Source organism: Lonchura striata, chromosome Z (assembly GCF_046129695.1).
Source record: "Lonchura striata isolate bLonStr1 chromosome Z, bLonStr1.mat, whole genome shotgun sequence".
NCBI classification, from domain to species: Eukaryota; Metazoa; Chordata; class Aves; order Passeriformes; family Estrildidae; genus Lonchura; species Lonchura striata.
The window spans coordinates 16308291-16330389 of record NC_134642.1 but is presented as its reverse complement, the minus strand read 5'-3'; the positions used below and the strand labels follow the sequence as shown (position 1 = coordinate 16330389).

The 22099-nt window shown below is 36.0% G+C and overlaps 1 protein-coding gene across 6 annotated transcripts in view; it reads right to left on the bottom strand.

Annotated features, from left to right (window-relative positions):
• The window catches only part of SMARCA2 (SWI/SNF related BAF chromatin remodeling complex subunit ATPase 2), a 115153-nt gene that overhangs the window by 5048 nt on the left and 88006 nt on the right, over positions 1-22099 (bottom strand). For 4 of the 6 annotated variants that reach the window (XM_077790128.1, XM_077790127.1, XM_077790129.1 and 1 more), the window contains 3 exons: positions 15238-15455; positions 3223-3328; positions 1903-2004 (listed from right to left, as the gene is read on the bottom strand). In XM_077790128.1, coding sequence (XP_077646254.1) covers positions 1903-2004; positions 3223-3328; positions 15238-15455 — 426 coding nt within the window. Of the gene's footprint in view, positions 1-1902; positions 2005-3222; positions 3329-15237; positions 15456-17225; positions 17862-18563; positions 18609-22099 lie in introns of those variants that run through there. The other 2 variants (XM_021531739.3, XM_021531738.3) reach the window with 2 other exon arrangements.

The following is a 22099-nucleotide window of genomic DNA, read 5'->3' as shown; positions in this document are numbered from 1 at the left end:
AGCAGGCACCACACTAAGAGAACACTTGAAGTTCATTGAGTACTTAAACAACTACCTGAATTAGTCCTTTTGTTTTGAGTGCACACACAAATAATCTAATTTACTGAAGTCAATTGTTATGTCAGAGCAAAGGTAGATCAGAACTATAACAAAAAACACAAGGTATCATGGAAGCCTGGAAAACTGGAGGGCTACTGCAGAAGTGTTCATTACAGAAAACCCCCCCAAAAGAACCCAAAAAACAAAACAAACTAACAAACAAACCCCCCAAAAAACAACAAAAAAACCCAAAAATACACCAAACAAAACAAAACAAAAACAAAACAAAAAAAGGGGAAATCTTTAGATATATATTACTTAGGCTTCATTATATAAAAACTAATATTAGATCTGGTAATTAATGTCGGTTCATTGGATCAGAAAATAGAATTACAACACTGATACATTCTATTTTCAAACAGAGTAGCAATATCTACTAACACTTCCATCCACTCACGATTACTCCTCTCAATTGTACTATCTTTGCCTAACAAGACACAAGTTTTCCATAAGTAGGTTGAGTCATTCTTTTGTTATTTTTCCCATTTCACTACTGTTTTTTTTTTTACCTCTTTTTATCTCCTCTACTAACCTTTACCTTTTTCTGAAGTCTCGTTTATACTTTTTGTTATTAACTTTCCTTCACTTTTCCCCCCATCTTGTTACAATTAGCTACTTATAGCCATTTTACTGGTATATGAATAAGTAGCAAATTGAAAATCTACATCTGAACATGTAGCAAAATTTTGTCCCAAGGATTCTACCATAATTAATTTTCCTTAAAAAATATTTTCAGTTGATTTATCTGTAGTTACTTCCATGTAACTGAAGACTGTAAAAAAAATATCCCATGTACATATTAGAGAAATAATTTTTCTGTCTCTTGATAACAAAAATAATCACTAAATGATGAACTGAATCCAACAATTCTTCATAATAAATTCCATACTCATTTTTAATTCTCAAAATCCAACATAAACTACCTAATTTAGCTAAATGTTATCGTGAATGTTTAGAAATGTTAAGAAAACATTCATTATTGGTAGCATCATCCTTCAGCATACTTTTATTTAGCCTTCAAATAACATCTTTTTTCATCTTTTGTTTGTTAGAGAAGCTATCTTCAGGGTCTCTGCTTCAACTGAATGTGTTTGCATCACACTTTTTGGATCTCATCTACAAAAATAATCACCCAAGACTGTTTTCACTGTATTGTAAGACAACTTTCTTATCTGTCTTATCTTTCATATCTGCCATCCAGATTTCATAGTCTTTCCTTTTGTATCAGCACCTTGTTCCAAATTTTTGAGCCCATTCATGTATGTGAAACATTTATTTGAGTTTGCCTTCTAAACCTGAGACTTGTCTTTCAAAAAAAAAAAAAAAAACAAAAAAAAAAACCAGAGGCTTCAGAGGCTACATACATCTTTACTGATGGACAATCCTGAATTCTTATCTTCCATTAGTAGAAATGAAGAGCCTTATATGATGTAGTTCCTCAACATCCTGTCCTAGAGCTGTACTGTTACATCTGCTACTTCTGTGATTCACTGTGGAAAACCTAAACTGATGTATCACTCCACACACTGCATTTAACCACAGATTCAAACAGTTTTACTGCAGCTTTAAGTACACATGGATCAGAAAAAAACTGATCTCAGAATTAGCACTAAATCCAAATTTTCTGAAAATGCACACTGCAGCAGTGTCCAGTGAATTCTGCATTCTAAAAATGTGGACACTTTTCTCTACTCAAAGTAAGAACTGAAACAGAGAGTTTATATACAAAAACAGTAATCAACAAGCACAAAAATGTTTGATAGGGGAAACCTGTACGATTAACAGAAATTAACTCATTCAGACCTGAGATCCCTCCAAGTTGAATGTCTGTGCATTGTGACACAGCAGCATGACATCTTTTTCCAAATCCCCAAGACTCCGATATTTATGGTTGCGAATTCTTTCCTGTTACATTTTTTGAGGAAATGAAGACAAGTATTGATGGGCAATGGTGCAGAAAGAAGAACAGCAGAGAGAAAACTGAATTAATATTTGATTCAACATACTACAAGCCTTCTCTTAAAAAATTTTACCTAAACATCAAGATAAGTATCTGATTAAAACATAGAATGTCTTCAACCATGTTGTTAGCATATTACTCAAAAAATGCATCAAGGTAAAAGAGCAAAAATTAAACAATTCCTTTGTGAACTGTAAGGGTTAAAAGAGAAAGGGAACTCTTTTGCTAAAAGAAGTTTCAGTTTTGTCTTTCTAGCAAAGAAACCCAGTAACTGTAACACAAGTGAGAGATACAGAATTGTGACATCACCCAAGGTGCAACATGCTGCCTAGACCCCATCTACCAAACTGTTTGGATCTGACCTGGCTCTTCCAAGCTATGAGGCTAGGGTCTAGAAGTGGAAGCCCTGGGAGGAATAGTGGACACCACTTGGTCTGTTCAGCCTGGAGAGGAGGAGACTTAGGGGAGACCTCACTGTAGTCTACAACTTCCTTGTGAGGGGAAGTGCAGGGGCAGGCACTGATCTCTTCTCTGTATTGACTAATAATAAGACATGAGGGAATGGCCTGAAATTGTGCCAGGGAGGGTTTAGGTTGGATATCAGGAAAAGGTTCTGCACCGAGAGTGTGGCTGGGCACTCGACCAGGCTCCCCAGGGAAGTGGTCACAGCACCAAGCCTGACAGAGTTCCAAAAGTGTTTGGACAATGCTCTTGGACACATGGTGTGATTCCTGGGTTGTCCTGTGCAGGACTAGGAGTTGGACGTGTTGATATGTGTCCATTCTTTCTAACTCAGGATATTTATGGTTCTATGATTTTAAATGGAGGAATAGGTATTTCCCCCTAGAACTACAAAATCTTTGTCAACAGTGTGTTTTTGCCAAATCTGTTGACAGATTCACAGTTAGGTCTTTGCAAAAAAGGCATTGAGTTGTCATCCATGTCACACTACTATAGTTTGATTTGATCTTGAAATTACAGTGATACACTACAATATACACCACACAAAATTACTAATAAGTTGTGTGACAGTGTTTAAAATCTAATCCACCAATACGGGTGGTATAAAATATTGTTATTTTAAAAACAACTTTATGCTCACACTCCTGTAAAACAAAAAGAAATTGAGGAACCTGCACTTCCAAAATTCCTCCATTCCTTACCTTTATCTTTTTGAAGTCCACTGGTTTCCTAATCAATTCATAATACTCTGGTAGTTCTTTCCTAGATGGCAGCTGTATGAATACTTCACTTAGCTGCCGTCCTGAACTGTTGAGAAAAACAAAGCCATTCAAAAGGAATTATTAAAACTTTCTCATAAAACACACACACAATAACTAATAAAAAGAAAGAAATTAAAATGATGGAATAAAATAATGTTTTTTCTTTCAAAGAATTAGAAACTGAACCGTGATTTTTAAATTTGGTACAGATCATTAACTTACAATTTGAAATTTGAAACTGTTGTCCTAACATATCATTAATATGTCATTGACATCTAGCATCATTAGAGATGAATATGCAGAAGAGGCTTTATGAAAGAAGAATCAGGATTTGCATCTGAATTCTACAGTCTTTTGCTGAGTACACTCTTATTGTTTTCTTGTTCAGTAATTTTTAGCAATTCTCCCTCCTGTCACACTTAAGGTTGTCTTCTTCTTTATCACTATATAGTTAGTCACGTAATTCCTCATTGCAGCAAACCATACTGATTTCCATTATACTATATGCTGATTGCTATTACACTAACTTGATGTTACAACCAAAAAAATGAGTAACTTCTATTAATGACTGTTAGGTTTCAGGGAAGATCATTCCAACTATATTGAAAATCACTACTGCCATTTGTACTTCATTCGTTTGAAATAAATTGACAGATTTTCAATAAAACTTTTATACCATCAGTGTCTTGCCTATAACTTACAGGTGTCTGTACTTCCCATTGTTCATCCTCTTTTAATAGCTTTATAACACTTTTGTATTAAGGATCTTTTTTAAATCTTCTTATTTGTCATTTTCCAAATAATACATGACTTTAAGTCACCTTGAGAGAAAATGCGCTGATGGCATTTATGGGTGTAGTTGGTTTTGTGTTGCTTTTGGTTGGGTTTTTCCCTTTATGTGCATGTAATTTTCACAGAGTAGCAGAAAAAAGCAGTCTGTGAAGAACTGCACACAGCATTCACAAGCATTTCCCAGTTCACATTCCCATGCTTCCTCCTCTCCCAGCTACTCCAGAAAGGCCCTGTTTTCTCAGATGAATTTTCAGATAGTATCTCAGGAACACGAAACTCCACAGGAGTTGGGCAAGAAGGCTATCAAGTACTGGTTTCCCCCTGTATTTCTCTTGTAACTACCCTGCAGAGTGGTGTAGGATCTTATCAGACATTAAACTAAAACTGAACTGAAGGTTAACCGAGGCAATTCTGCAATGGAGAATAAGGATGATAGAAAGCCTAAAGCTGGCAACAGCTCTCCCCTTTATGGAAGTAATGAATGCTTACATTTCTTAATGCCTGAGGTAACATCAGAATTTAAAAATATACTATTTTTATTATGGACCTGACAGATTAATGAACCAGAAGGAATAAACAAATTTTCCTGATTTCCTAACTATCTGGAGGTCACCTAATCCATGATTTTTTTATTGTTCTCAGTTTGGTCCTGAGACAATGCTGCTCCTTCCATCACAGAGGAAACACTAATTGCAGACTGCTAATCAGTACTGTTCTACCAAAATTTTGACACCAACAGGCAGCTAGAATAATTTTTAATTCAACGCAGACCTGGAAACCTAAAGCCTCTGTCTCATCCTGTAACAGTTGTGTCAGACTTGCAGCAGCAGCAGCAGCAGCAGCCCTTGCCTGACCAGCAGTAGTTGCCAAGCTGCCTCCTGGGTCTCAGCAAGATTCTGGCACATACCTGGGTGTGGCTGCTGCAGGTGAGACAAGGCAGGTGGGCCTATGGTGCATCCCTGTCCCAGAGAAGGACAGTGAAGTCTATGTACTCCTCCTGTATAACTTACAGCCTTTGGGATAGATATCCACAGAGACCACTGGCAACTCAGTAGCAGCTACTAGCAATTTCACCCAGCAGATCTAATTTATTTGGGAAGAACTGTCTTACTGAAATAGACAAAACCATAAAATGTCCAGGTAACTGTCACAGCCAAGTCTTACTTATTTCTCTCCTGCCAGGAAATAACTGTGAAATTCTGGCCATTGTACCTGCCATCTCCTTTGGTATGGACTCACATGTTCATTACTTGTACACTTCCCCTGTCCAAGTGTTTACAGAATGGATATAAAGGCACCAGCCTTGTTCTTGACCTGTGTGTCTGTGTCATGCTACATGACAGAACCTGTCTTCATCCCAGACTGCTCTCTCACAGTGAAACTGGAAGCAATACAAGGAAAAGCAATGCATTATATATACATTCTACACAACTGACTAAACTAACGTGTGTTTCTATTCATTTGAAAATTGAGGACTGCATTTTTTATTTGTTTTTTTTTTTTCTGTTTTGGTTCATAGAGGGAAATGTTGAGCAGTAACAGCTGCAACTGAGATCAGTGGAATTTCTTCTGAACATATACAAACAACACTGTGAAAACAACTGGAAAGCAACTGGATCTATGGTGGCCAAACAGTATCTTAACATTTAAGTTTCTATTCCCCATTGATAAAATGAGCATAAAATACTGTGAAAGAAGTACTATATCTGTAAAACATTCAGACTCCTCAGGAGCATTTATACAGAAGCCTAGGGGGAATTCAGCTATTCCTAAATGATCAGTGCACACCGTATACATGCAAGGCACTGATCATGAGGAAAGCAAAACAAAACAAAGCAGCATCCTGCTGCACCATTACAAAGCGCACTGTGACTTACCTGCCTGAACCTTGGTACAGTCCTTCTGTATAGCTAATCCACACTCTACACCGTGGTACAGAGCATGGATTAGCTATACAAAAAGACTATCACTGCTGTGTTTTATTTCAGCAGCCTTAACAGAAATTTCTGTTTGAGTAAAATTACTCATGCTGGGTTTCTTCAACTGTGCTTCAGAGTCTAATACTGAACAGAATTACTCCAGTATAAAGGAAACAGCCACTAATAAACTAATTATTATCAAATTTTAAAACATGTGTAGCCTATTTGTCCTACTGAAATGTTTTTTGATGATTATAGCTTTTACTCTCATGGCTACACTCTTTTCTCTTTTTACATCCACATTCTCTGACACACCCATCCTTGTATGTTATTTTATATTAAAAATACAACTCATAAATTATTAAACAGCTATATTCTATTTTCCAAGTGCAAAACCAGCCAACTATGATTTTTTCACACATTCTATTAAACTAAGAATGCCATAGAAAACCCTCAAGCTTTAGCTTGATATAATTAATTATTTAAAATAATTTAAGGCCATGAAAGAAAAAGCATTAAGGGCATGACAGAAGACTACAGTCTGATTTTGTCTACTTGGATCAATAACAGCTTATTCTGTTCTATCATTTTTATAGAACCCACTCTCACAAAGAAGTACTATCTTGCACTGCCATTGTATATGTGCGTCCATTCTATAAACAAATGGGATCTCTTCTAACAATCTCAAATTGCTATGTTGTGGATACAATAGGCAAAAATCAGTAATTATTAATGCAACTCTGATTTTAATACTTTTGCTCACTTATGTAATTAGAAAATAATAACCACAATGACGATCACATAAAAATCATGTGCAGTTAAAAAAAAAAAAAAAAAAAAAAATCAGTTATGGTTGCCTAGCAACTACCAGGCTATGTGCTGAAAGGAAGAACGACCAGAATATATTAAAAGATCTGACTGTGAAAGAACTGTGACAGTTCATTGCTACTGCATCAGCTCAACATGCTATTCCCATGTGTGCTCAAATTAAAAACACTTGCATACTACACAAGTTAAAGAAGCATTAAGAAATACTGCTTATTTTAGAAAATGTTTTTGCTTAGAAAAATATTTTTTGTGCAATGTTTTCAATTTTCTCTCATTTCTGTCAAATTGCTTATAAGGTGCATACAAGCATGTAATTCCACCCTTTTAGTCAGTATTGTCTTTGGTGAAATGAAACGCAGGAACCCCATTTGTACGAGGCTCCATTTTCTATTTGTTGTCCCTGGCAGCATTTGGCCAGAAACAAGCTGCCACAGGCCTGTTAGAAGTATACTACTACCAACACCCTTTCTCCTTTGGTATTAAAAGGAAAGATAACTATAAGCTGAAACTGCAATACGTTCTCATATTTCTGGCAAATTTCAAACTTTAACAGATAATGAAATTCAATTTAGAGCAGGTAGAATGAAGAGTCCTACATGCTTGCCCAAGTCAGAGCGCTCACAAATAGAACCATGGCTTGAAAACTACAACTTTAAATCAAATGCAAATCACAAAGATGCTATTTAATATAAAAGTGTGGGAGAGAATTACAAGAGCTGATCTGGCAACTTCCAACAGTAACCCAGCTATGTAGGGACACTATTAATTTTCATTAGTGTTTAAGGTCCCTTTTTGGAACTCACTACAGTAGTGCATGGTCCCCATAATTGAAATGGAAGTGGGTAAAAATAGTTAAATACATATTCCCTGGATTTGACATATGGTTATGTACTCCATAACTTTAGTTTGGATGTAACTAAGCATTATTTACTTTGTGTGTTTGAATACCCAAGAGTACCAGTTGGCGTAATTATTTACTAGTTAGATCAGTAATGGCTATGTTACTCTCCATTTTAAAACACTTAAAAACTGGCAACTTAAGAAAACAGCTGAAAAGACTATGAATAGTCTTTTCATGTAGAGAGAAAATACCCTCTCCCTGTGTTTGTCATTGAAATGTTGAGCATCACAGACAGGAGCAGCCTCTTGCCAAGCAGGCAAAAGGCACAAACACTCCACTCTTCAATTTTTTCCTATCCTTATTTGAATGTGGTCAACAGCTACCTGATAGCAGGAAGAGATTTTGTGAAGTTAATTGGCACACCACGCAAGTCCTTATTTTTAATCTATGAATAGATCAGATGGCAGGTAGGGGACAAATGAAATCACTGTAAGGAACAGAGCAATTAGCATCCCAGGACTCTTGAATTCAGATGTTGCTAATGCAAACTAGTGGTAGTATCAAATTGGTACCCAGGAAACATTAAATTCTGAAGCAAGGCAGAAGAAAACAGTGGGTTTGTAAGGAAGTTGAAGGACTGCAACATATGAATGACAGAATCTTAGAATTATTTACGTTGGAGAAGAGTTATAATATCATCCAGTCCACCCAGCATCCAGTCTACTCCTAAGTGCTACATCCTCACACCTTCTCAACATCTTTAGGATAGTGATTCTACCACTTCCCTGGGCAGCCTGGTCCAATGACTGAGCACTGTTTCAATGAAGTTTTTTCCAATATCCAGTTGAAATCTCCCCTAGGGCAACTTGAGGCTATTTCCTCTTGTTCTGTTGCTTGCCACCATGGAGAAGAGGCTGAACCTCTTTCAGGCAGCAGCTGTAGACAGCAGTTACATATTCCCTAGGCCTCCTGTTTTCCAACCTAAAACCCCCCTACTTCCTCAGCTGCTCCTCACATGAGTTGTGCTCCAGACCCTTCACCAGCTTTGTCGCCCTTCTCCGGACACACTCCAGCACTTCAGTATCCTCCTAGAAGTGAGGGGCCCAAAACACAGGACTTTAGATGTTGCCTCACTAGTGTCAATTACAGAGCATTTTCCTAATCATGCCAGGTTGAAGTATCATTCCTTTTCTCTATTTTTATTTATTTAATCAGGAAAAGAAAGCTACACTTACAGCTTGTCTTCCTCTGAAATAAACCATAAAGAAGAAAACCATCACAAGAGAAAAAATACAGTTTAGAAGAATAAGCCTGCATGTGCATGATGCAGATTAGCAGCTGGGGCTTAAATGAGGCATAAAATTGCCATATTCTGAAAGAAAAGCTATCAGCAGTAAAACTGTCCCTTCTTTCCAAAGATTACAGCATTTTAAGTGGACATACAAACTACTTTTTCGGCGCCAAACTGACATGGTGGTGCAATAGGATGAGAGGGAAAGTGCAGATACGAATGCACAGAAAAGTTTCACCTTAGCATGAGGAAGAACTGCTTTACTGTGGGGGTGACCATGCACTGAAACAGATGGCCCAGAGACGGTTGAGTTTTGCTCACTGGAGACACTCAAGAAATGTCTGGAGCAAGCCTGTGTCATGTGCCTTGGGATGAACCTGTCTGAGCAGGGCACCTGGACCAAATAACCTGCTGTGGTCTCACCCAAACTGATCCATTCTGTGGATCTTTGATTTTGTGTTGTGAAAACATAACATACATAATAACATATGATTCCATGATACTAATTTTTATGGGCATTCCCAATTTTAGAGGGAAAGAAAGACAAATTAACAGCACGGTAACTGGAAAAACATGTGACAATAATGTTGGACTGATGAACTGCAACTTGCTCTCTTCTAAACAGATATTTTACACTACATGGTTAGATCAAGGTACAAGGGTGTAATGGCACTTAAATCTTAGCTTAAGAAGTAATTGCAGCACAATCTCAGATTAATATGTATTGTAAACAAAGTCTGCAAGGATGATGCTTTACTTGGGAAGATCAGGATCAATGCGTAACTGGAAACATATTTCCAAAGTCCCTGAATCTAGGGTCTTGGTATTGTAAATAATCATACAGAACTTATTAAATCAAGGAACAAAGGCCAGATCTATCTAGTTATTTCTGTCCCAGCATTCCATATGGAAAGATTACAGAACTTTTAATTAATAACTTGTATGAATTAATAAATGCTTGCAGTCTTATAACCTTATGACCACATCTTATATTTTTATGTATTTTTATTCTTCCTGTATTTATGCTTCCCTTCTTTCCCATTTGAATTTACTGAGAGCAACCATCTACCCCTCTCAAGACTGGATAAACAAACCAAACTGTTTCCTCTTTTAAAGCTCTTCTATGCTAGTTATCACTGAAGTAATTATTTACACTTTTCTCTGTTTAGACTAATCTTTCTTGAATAGAAAAGCATTCAGGTACCATATACAAGTCTTAACTGTATCACATATAATGACATACACCCATAATGAGCATTTCCATATCTACATAGGCAATAGTGTCATAATAAGGCTCCAGTTTTCTTATTTCTCCACAATATTGATGGATCATATCTGCATTTGATCAATAACTTCTCTGCCCAGGTAAATCTTCTGTCAGTTCCACCTGAACTGATTCTTGAATCAGAAGAAATGTTTCTTATTTTTGGTTTCTGACTACCATATAATGCACTTTGAGATACTGTACTTCACACCATTTCTTTTATTCCAGACCTAACTGTGTCAATTCTGCTGTGATTAACATACTACTACTGATGTTTTCATTTTGGCCAGGACATTTCTCATTTTTAATACATATCATAAATATATTGTGATCTATGCCAACACCAATTCTCCAGGAACTCTTTCAGTTTATCAGTAACTTTTTAAACAGCGCCTTCAGCTAGGTACTTTTATTTATTTTCACACAGATTAATGACCTTACTCATTGTATCTCCTTTCTTTCATACTACCTTTCTTTTATACCCTCTTCCTATGGTACCCTAAAAATGCTTTAGCAAAATCATAGAATCACAGAATGGTTTGAGTCAGAAAAGACCTTTGAAGATAAACTAGTTCAACTTCTCTGCTGCAGCTGAGCAGAGACATCTTTCATTAGATCAGATGACTAGAACTCAGAGGATCTTGACCATCTTTTCTTTCCTACTTTTGCTTCATTACAGATCTATTCTCAATTTTAAAAGAATACAGATGAAACCTACATTAATTCAGCTTTGCCTACTATGGCAAAGCAGTGTAGAAGAGTAAAAGAGGATCTGAATCTGTAGAACCTCTACATGTTTTATGGTTTGCTACTGAAAGCTGAGTAATGAGACCACAGATGTAGCTTAAAAAGGTAGCAGTGACTTCAACAGTAATTTCTACTTGATGTACCCCACAGTTCTTCAGTCTGAGGTACCAGCTATCTGTTTCCAGTTTAACAAAGATAAATATGAAGATAAAGAAATGCCTATCAACATGAAGAAAATATTGAAGCACATCACTCAATACTGGAACCCAATGCAAAAGAAACTGCATAAATCAAGTACTGTCAACTTGTCAAATATCTCAACAACTCTCACACCAAAGGCATTGATACAGTCCAAGCTGAACATTCTCAGTGTCTTCCATCTTTGTCCTTTTTCTCATTTTTTAAGTATTTTCTTTATTATATGGGACACATCCTAGATGCTGTCAGTCACATCAAATCTCATTGCAGTTTGTTCTCCTTCAGTGTGTCTCTAGCTCTCTAGAATTATCCTAAGAAAATCAGCTTTTACTTGTAAATTGCTCTTGGAGAACTATTAAACTTATTGCCAATGGAATGTTTCATTACAATCAACATCACATTGGGATTCAAATGGAAATAAAAGGAAATTGGAGGATTGCTAAACTGTACTGCATAAAAAAGACAAATCTAAATTAAATGGTTGAAATTGCACTGAGGACATGGCAGGAACAGCAAATATACTTCAGTGCTGACTTCCCCTTTCTTGCATGGAGTTTTTTATTGGAGGTTTGCAAGTACTGGGATAATGACCTCTGCATTCCCTTTTTTGAGAATCATATCATTTATCCACGCTAAAAATTTACCAAAAGTATTGCTAGTATGTCTGTTTAAACTAGTTTTGGTCTTCATATTTAAATTTGACTGTGCAATAACTATTTACTAAAGCTTATTTTTGTATTACTGATATCTTTAGCTTTCCTTGACTGACAATTTTGTTGGATGTTTTTTAAGTAAGGAAGGAAAGGGTGGTACTTATCCCCAGATACTTACAACAAAAGTCAAGTTCTAGACAGTTATAGAAGCACTTGGAGAATCCCTCCCTGCATTAACATTACACAGTGTCACCACAGAAAAGAAGCCAACTAGAATTTCAGATTTTTGTGAGCACCATTTTTTTTTAAAAATGCTTTAATAAGAACAGAAATATGATTCTGTATTTAAGAGCAACTCTTCTCAAAAGCAAGGGAAAACATGAGATAAAGCAGGGAGAGACTTAATAGCTTAGTAATGTATTCTTTTCACTTTTTTTCATGCTGCCCTTTAAACTGCACAAAACTTACTACAGATCGTAGAATTGGGTTTGACAAAGTAACTCAGGCCTAAGTCAGTAAGATTTTGGATGGATATCACCCGACCACCTTTTGGGACACAATCGGTTCTTCATAGTCCCGATGAGCCCTCTGGAATTATTGTAAAGAAAAGATGAACACCTTTTAGCACTGATTTAAGCTAAAGACAAAGATGATTTCAAGTATTCAAATACTAAACACATGAAAACCTATTTTTTTTCCCCAGATGAAACTCATGGCCTACTTTTCTTCCAATTAACCTGTCCCTCTATACTTGCCCCAATTGCCTTCACACTCACAAAAGCCCAGAGCTGAACAAACACTGAACCCTCAACAAAACTGAAGGGTTCAAATGCCTAAAACCCACTTAATTCTACAGCTGTAAATCCTGAAAATATTAATTAAACTCTAGAGCAAGTTAACCCCAAATATTTTAAGACATTAAAGTTCCCTGTTGCCTAAATTTGTAATTCTGTGTTTTCATAGTATTGGGTGGTTTGATGCTCTCTCACAAAAAATCAGAGTGCAGAAACTTGGAACTCCTCCTTATAACTTACAGCACTGAAGAGCTCAGTTTAAGACGCATTTTTAATTCCTTACAGAATAGAGGTCCATACATTTTTTCAACTGGAAGCAATTCTGTCTTGCATAAATGTGGGCTCCAGGGAGAGGAAACAGTATGCACCTTGTCACTACACAATAGCTCAGCTGTTAACTTTTTTTGACTTAAATCAGATAGGAACTTCCTGAGGTACAAGCATCAGGTAAAAATCTTTAACCTCCCCAGAAGCCATCAGTTACTATCAGTAGCTATGCCCTAAAGAAGGCTAGTGGAAGCAACTTTACTTGCTATTTTAAAAGTGAGAAGTAGATATCTGTCGAAGACCACCCCAGGTTGCGGGGTGGCTTTGTGTGGTGTAAAAACTTCTCCACCAACCCATGCTTCCGAAGAAAGGCTCAGCAGTCTCTTGTTCAGTCTCAAGGCAGTTTATTGTTAGTTATCTAAAAGATTGTCTTCTCGGGCTGCGGCTGTTTGGTCAGCAGCTTCAGGCGGAGGCACACACACACACTGACATCCTCACTGTCTCTCGTCTTCTTCTCTCCTCCCGCCCAGGGCTGCTGCTATCTTTTATATGATATATTATGTGTTACATGTTTACAGTTTTTCCCCAATACCTACTACCTATATTAAATGGTGCTTTTCTACTCTAAACCAATCTGTGAGTGCCAACATCACCAAAAACATGGAGGTAAGGAAGAAGAAAGAGGGATGACAGGACAGGCCCAGATCCCTCCATCTTAAAACCTCTGACCCCCATGTACAAAACTAAAACCCCCCTGTACAACCATTAAACCCAACCCCGTACAGCGCTAAAAAATTCTTCCCTCTACTTTGTGACTACTTCTACTATAATATCTAAAATTTTGTGACTTCTTGTTCTTCCTGCAAGGTTGGTAAATCATTCTATGGCTCAAACCCAAAATCACAGCTGTTTCCAGCTGCCTGCCAGGGTCTCAAATGTTTCTGACCGGGGCCTGGAACCTCCAAAAACGTCTGAGGGACATTTTGAGTTCCCACAGATATTCTGATCAGAAATGCTTGGCTTCAAAAGAAGGTTCAAGGCCAAGGATCTAAAATGCAGAGATGCTTCCTTCCAGTCCTGACTGCAATACCTAAACTTAAAACACTTTTCCCTTCTCAGATATTTTGTTAATTGAGAGTCATGGCAAGCTAAATACACTGAGATTGTAGTCAGCTTCTTGCTCATCATGTTTGTTGCTATGAATTCTGTTCCAATAAAATAAAATACTTTTTGATGTACTCTAAAAAGAGCCCACAGATCACAGAATGGCCCATTTTAACAGTTATGTCCAAAAAACCTCACAGATCACAGCAGTGTCTGCTTTATCATGTACCCCCCAAACTACCCTTAAGCTAAAACAGATGCAGACCTAGAACAGTAGCTGCAAAAAGGGCAGAGTAAAGTTGCATTTAAAATCAATGACTGAAATTTTTTACTGTTTTTTACAGGCAAAAAATACATTGCTACACCTAGATGCAGGTCACCTAATGCAAATACTTCTTGGCTTTCTCTCAGTGCATTTAGTATTAACTTAGTTTATAATAGGTGCTATATGATCTAAGTAATTTAATGTCCAGCAAAGAAGGGATAAGCACAAAAGAAGGTTTTACTGATTTTTGGCAGATATAAACTGAGTTTAAATACAACTTCTGCAGTCAAGTCCGATTTAAAGACATTATGAACTGATATCAATTTCTTGCTCATGAAGCATAGGTGATTTGCAGTTTGAAAATCTGTAAAACAGAAGTTTTCAGATGACATTTCAGATTAGAAAGAGTATTTTTTCCCTGAAGTCCAACTATTTAGTGTATTTTTATGCTGAATATGGGGATTTCTTGACAAACGGGCTCCCATCTCTGATGTTTCAGTATTTATGTATTTTTTCTTTTGGCAGCTCTAATGCTCATGATATGATCCCTACACATTTTGGGTAGTCTTTCAGTCTTTGATTTTGAGACCCATGTAAACTTGAATTAATAAATCTGTAGCCATGTCTTCAAAAAGATTAATTTCAACACAGACTCACTAAATTGAAGGAAAATCCTGCTCAAGCTGAATGTTCTTTAGTACACAACTTGAGCAGAATGACTTCATTCCTACGCAGGAGTTCTAGGCTTACTTTTGTCTTACTTTTTAAAAAATTGTGTTTCAACAACTTTCTATCAGATGAGTGTTAAAAAAAACAAACTCTGTGAAATGTGAGACTTTCAGGATCAGGCCCTAGGAGGAATTACTCTTCAGAAAAGTAATGTCAACATGTCTAAGGACTGAAAAAAATGAAGCTATTATAAACTGCAGAGAGTGATATCAGCAGGGAGGGAGAGAACACATGTAATAGAGATAGGCTGTCTCCAAGCTCACCTGTCCTTGTAGTTTATCACAGTATCAATGATGGCATTCATTTGTTTTGTCAGTTTGGGTGGATTGGGCGACAACTTCTCTGCAGGAGGTCTGCCTCTTCTTTTCTTTGCTTTTTCTCCATCCTCCTTCCCAGAGTCCTTATCCACGTTTCTTCGTCTCTTTCGCTTTTTAAGCCGGACTTCCTCTTCCATTTCTTCCAAATTGCCGTCCTCAATTGCCTGAAAACCATGGATTCAAAAAGTATGACTTTTAAACAAAAGAGATATTGCAAAAGGAAATAACAAACTATATTTAAAAACAACAATAAAACCCCTCTGTAATTCCACATGATGCAGATAATTAAACTCTAAATGTTCTGTTTGTTTATAAACAATAGTACAAGAAACTGACCTACTGGCAATCAAAGGACACCAAACATTAACTTTTCCTAAGGATCCCACTATCATCTAAACACACTGTTTTATCTGAACTTTGGATTCTGCACCAAATCATATTTCACACATACTAGCCTGGGGTATTGTCTCAGTAAGTGTACAGAAAATATTCATTTTTTCACATCAGAGTCAGTTCTGGGTTACACAGTTCCATGCAAAATAGCCTTTGATAACACATGTTTTGAAACAGGACAGTCTAAATTTTGCTCAGCTCTCAAAGCCAGCTCACACACAGTTCTTTGTGCATACACACAAAACTGAGATACTTTATGTAGTAACAACTCCTCTTCCAAGCCTTTTAAGCAACTTTTAAATCACTGTAGTGTTAAAATCATCTCAAAATGTGTAATTTTCTTCTAGAACAGTAACCATGAGGTATGCAGAAGCACTGACAGTATAGTGGTTTGTTGTAAACAGGACTCATAACATGGGATGCAAAAAACCCATACCAAAAGCTAAACCACACACACAGTCACAGACAATTAATCCTAATTTAAATTGTTTCAATTACCTGGATGTATGCTTTTAACCAGACCCAGCAGCTCTACACAGAGGGATAAAAAAATTGCTACAAAAAAACAAACTAGGAATAAAGTGTTCACACACACTATCAGATCCACACCATAAAGCAAGAAGCTGAACTTCTCATGATTTGTGAAAGCCAACAAAAGAAAAGAAATAAAAATACCAGAGAACTGAGATTAAAAAAAAAGAAAAAAAAAAATCTTAAAACTAAGGCTCTCTGATTAATGCTTTCTCAGAACATAACTGATGTTGATATTTGTCGCTTTTGCTTCTCAATATTGCCTTGAGTACATGCAAATGCTAATCAATCCTTTCTCGTAGCTGAAAGAGCTCTAATCCTAAGGCAATTACCTTCATTTCTCCACAGCACCAAACATGGCTAATATTTATGATCATGTGAGCATAACAATCAATATAAAAAAAGTGATTACAGCCTAGACATAATTTTTCTCAATTGTGTACAACGTCTCTTCAAAAACATTTTGTGAACAAAACCTGATGCATAACACAAAATAGAATATTTAAATAAACAGTGAGATTTTGAAATCTGTTTCGTATGCATCCTCCGAGGTACAATCTACAGACAAACACAAAAGCAGAATCTGTGAGACAGCCTGAAACTAGGCCTTAATAATCAAAAGACAATTTACATCATGCTTCCACAGCATTCAGATATTCACTATGAAGGAGGCTCGAGATCTGATGAGTTAGGAATAAAGAAGAGGGGAAAAAAAAATCTGCATACAAATTCATTAATATTCATTTGGCTAAAGCAGGACACATGCTATAAACCACTGAGGCTAATGAAGATTAAGAAAAAGAAATTTCTCTGCATATCTTGGAAGCTAGAAAACCTAACGATAAATACAGCATGCAAGGCTGTCAACAGTTAATGTCATTGCTCTCCTCAAGCACTCAGTTGTACACTGAAATACAGAGAACACCGACTTTTGATGTGTTACACACCTACACATGCCTGTGATGTAGTTCTACTGAATCTTCAAGACGGCAATGAAAAAGGATATTTACCTTACCACTATCAGCAGGCCGGCTATCGGAAATCACAGTTAGTGGGGATAAAATTAACAAGCCAGCAAAGCAGCGAGCTGCTAGTCTCTTCATCAGCTGATCAGGAAAAAAAAGAGAGCTGGGGAAAGGCTATGTTTTCATATACAAGTAATTTTATTTTACTGAAAATTTAATACTGAAAGGATTGTGGATACTGAAATCTGCTGTTTCATTCTACCTACTACAAGGCCTGAAGCCTTCCTCCTTCAGATGGTTTTAATATTGACAACTACTTATCATATTTCTCCCCTTATTATTCTAAGCATTCAAATTAGATTTTTAGCTCATTCTTGTTATTATTTTAATAATAATAGCACAGTTAGACAATTTCATGTGCGATTTTAAAACTGAAATTGCTTGCATGCATTTTAAAGATGCTTTCATTACAGAAAATGCACTCCTACTGCTCCACAGAGAACAGATCAAGTTTTGGTTACTGAAACTGATAGAATAATCTATACTGATTTAAAAGAAATTTAAAAAAAACCCCAAAAACCAAAACAAGTCAGCATTCTGTTAACTTTTTCTGTAAACATTTTTCTGTCCTTCCAAAAAATTAACTTAACTACAATATATTTATATTTTTGCCTGCTTAACAGATTTTCTACCACCAAAAAGAAATCACAGTGGTCCTGTCATCACAGTGTTTAAAACATCTCACTTTAGAATTCTGCATAAAACTTTTGCTTAAGCAGGCAGTATTTTGGTAAATAAATATTAACAAAAAGAAAAGACAGAAGTGAAAATTTGTGGTTTTTTTCATATTACATATAACAACATAGTAAAGACAAATCATAAAAATCAAACCCAACTAAACTAACATATACTCTTAAAATTAGTAACTAGAAGGTAGCAAAGGAACTCTTAGCAAGCTACAAATCTACTATCAAACATTAAACCTTCTATTTAACCAGTAATATATCAATCAATTACTATATGAAGTTTTAAAAATTTCTATGCATCAATGTAACACCTTTCTTTAAGACCACAGTGACCCCATTTGAAAATCATTCTGACAATACAAGCAGTACAAAAATGTTAACTCAAATATGTTACAATTCTTAACATTAGTTCTCAAGAGACAAACTTGTATTTTGTACATAAACAATGACATTTAAAACTAAACCTATATACTGTCTAAAAAGATGGCTTAAAACCATATAATATGAATCAATTATCAGCAGGTAGGTTAATGCTCTGTGCATATATCTCCACATATGATCCAAGGATGTGGGTATTAGCAGCAACATATTTATTAAGCTAATTCATTTGACGGAGCTCTTTGTTAGAAAAGCTTACTATTTCAGGCCCTAAGTGCCACACTGAAGAGAATGCCCCTTCCAAACCTTTACAAGCACGATTATGATACAAATCTCAGGCACAAATCTCCAGTTCCTGACAGATGATGGGTTGTGTGAGAGTGCAAAGTAACACAGACATCTCCCATGTTCAAATGCCTCTGGATTAGTGAGGTGAACGGCAAAGGAGTCAAGGAAAATCGTATACTAATAAAAATTTAACACTTTCCTTCCATTAAGGAAACTGGACAAAACAGTACTAAAAGAAGTCTGTACACCTCATTTTTTTCAAAGACAGCTGTAAAAATTTAATGTCAATTTTTCTAAGTTGTCAGGCACCTCATGAAAGGCAAATACACCAGTGAAATATGAGGACCCTGTGTAAGTTCTGTACCAGCAAAATGTTCCTGCTTTTCTGACTCATTGCTGTAACCTAGTCCACGTACACAAACCAATTTCATTTCTGAAGAGGCAAGAGCACACTTATTATGGATTAAAGAAATCAAACTGTCTTCCTCCAAAATGAAGCTTCCACCTCCCAAGAAAATATATATTTTTCAGGAGGCAAGCAGAAGTTATTTCTGAGACACTCTGTCTCCCTATTGCTGCTTGCAATTAGATTTTCACCTTTCCTAAAGAAGAGTTCTTTTGAGGTGAAAGTATTGTTAGGGAACATCATTACAACATTTATACATGAGCTCTTTTGTCCATTTGAAAGACAAAGTATTACACATGTATTCTTCTGTAAGTTATGATACAGCACTCTGACTCTACACTTTTTCAATTCAGAATTACAGATGCAAATAAAGATTTAGTACTAACAGCTCAATTTTGTTTCACAACTGTGTTCTGCAAGTCAGTAAGTGTGTAGGCCTTCCACAGCTAATATGTTTTAAAATAATTTTACAGGAATCGGGTAATTCAAGTGTGGTCACAGAGTGAATCAATGGAGGTGCTCATCATAAAATCAGCTTTGGTTTCTAAGGCCTGTCTCATTTAAATGGTAAAACACTGCAGTACATAATTATTTTTCCTTTGACTGGAAATAACTAGGTTACTAGAAAACGGAGACATCATGAAAGCTATCGGCACTATTTATAGTCTAAAAACTGGACACACAGAGCAGAAGTGGCAGAGAGCCATAAAGTAAGTCTCCTTGAAGCTCTTCAGACGAAATGGAATACAGGACATGCAAACTCTTCCTCTGTCCCTCTTCAATTTTATCTTAACAAGATGAACATTCAGAGAACTTGTCGCATCCCTTAGCATCAATGACCTGTGTCTCTCCAACTTGCAAAGCTGAAGGAGAGCTATTCTAACACTATCATGTGAAGAAATACCCTAGCATGGTAATTAAACACAGTATTTCAATAAAAAGTACATAAACATAGGTGAACAGAAAACAAACACACTACCCTTATCAACCTCCTGAACATAAATACTAACCCAATCATACAAAATTTCCAGAAGAATGAGCTTTTTTTGTGAACAACAAATAACACAGTATTTTACTAACTACTGGCCAAAAGGCACTAAGGTTAAGCTCTGTTAAGTACTTAAAACCAAAAATGATGTCAGTACTACAGTAATGAACAGCAGATGACTGCTTTGCAAAATGAAGCTCACATTTACCACATTAGAAGAGAAGAAAGGAAGAAAAGAACCCTATGGACAGCTGACAATAAACATCAAAAACCCTAAAATGACATCTACTTAGCTTTACCAGTTTCCCTCTTCAGCATGATCCTTCTTGGAATATGGTATTGATATTCCAAGAGAAGTTCTCCTGAGTTGTTTTGTTTTGTTTTGTTGGTTTTTTTTGTTTGATTGTTTTTTCTGTCTGTTCTGTTTGAAATCTTGCCATTCTTTATTTTACATTTGTTCTACAATTTTATCTGGCAACCAATGAAAACTTCAACTTTTCACACTGCAGTTCACATTCTTAAATAGATCTCTTCAAAATCCTGTTCTCTTGCTTATATTTTTACCATTATAATTCATGACATCTGGGACTGCTTCTATTTTTCACATTACAATTGTTTCTTGGCTCTGTAGAGCAAGTTTCCTTACATCAAAATTGTATTTTGTTATGCAACACCACAGAGGACAATATACAAGATAAAGACTGTGAGGAGAAATGCCTTTAACACTTGACAATTTTATGAAAGGGCTTAAGATATTCTATCAACAGTACAATCAATAAATACCTGAAAATAATTACAAAGTTGACGAACAGTTACTTTAATTCAATTTCATCTCATCTCCTTGTTGGGTATTACTGCACAACAGATTCACCAGTCTAGTTTTTCTGAGACTAAACTAAAACAGAATATGGACCAGAATCTGTCAAAGGAAAAAAATTCGTGATTATATCCAGTTTTAACCGTCTTTCATCAAAGTATTGTTTTTTCTAAAGCCTCAAAATGCAATTATTGCAAGAACTTATCAACTTGTAATACATAGTCTTCAACAGGATAAAATTTCACCAAATACGGTAAATGAGTTCTTCAGCCATAAGCTCATCAAGCAAGAGTCTGCATTGTCACATCACTGAAACAAGCATCTTTTTAAGGAGTGGGAGAAGATAAACTGTTTTCTGGTTTGCGTTTGAAAATTATTAATTCTTGCCAAATTATTTCCACTGAAACTCCAGCTGCCTGTATTTTATTAGACATTAAGGAGACTAATAATGTAAAATACAGGTTTTTCTTAAATTTTAATTTAAAGACTGATGTCAAAATGGTCTGACATAACCACACAAAAATATGAGTTGTCTTTAAAGAGAAATGGCCTCAACCAAAGCAACAAGCATAATATTAGAAAAAAAAAGGTAATGACCTAAAATATTAATAGGATCAAAGCTTTTAGCAAGTGTTTCCTTTTGGGGCAAAGTTTTTCAGGTCAAATATTCTAATATTTAATCTTGATGTAAGATATCCTAATGCTGAAGATTCATCTTTGATGTGATAATTATTAAGTAAAGCATCATGCAGAGCCAGCACTGATAAACTCTAAGTTATGACAAAACCCACTGACAAGCATGTAAAATTTTCTTCTGTTCAAAAGTAAAATCTTGTTAAAAAGAAAAAAATCTGTATTAGTCTTATTTGTCCCTTTCGCATATGACAAACTGATTTTAAATGGAACTCCTCGAGCTGATTTTGCACCAATGAGATTTTCAAAAACTTCTGGGACAGAGCAATTGAGGAGCTCAATTAACTACTCATGATACCAGGACCCCACTGCTTGTCTGCTCAATGAGCACTATGGAAGTACTCCATTAGAGGGAAGGAACTGAGTTATAGTAAGGAACAACCATATCATGCTTTGATAAATACTTTTGTCAACTAATCAGAGCATTAAGAAAATACATACTCCCTATCTCAAGACCCTGAATGTGAAACTATTCAAAAATCATCACTATTCTGTGCTATCATCACTCTACATTTACTTAGCCTCACTCTGAGAAGATCTACAGGTTTGTAATTGTCTTCTACAGTTTCCAAAACGTCTTGCTAAGAAGACTTAATTTTAAAA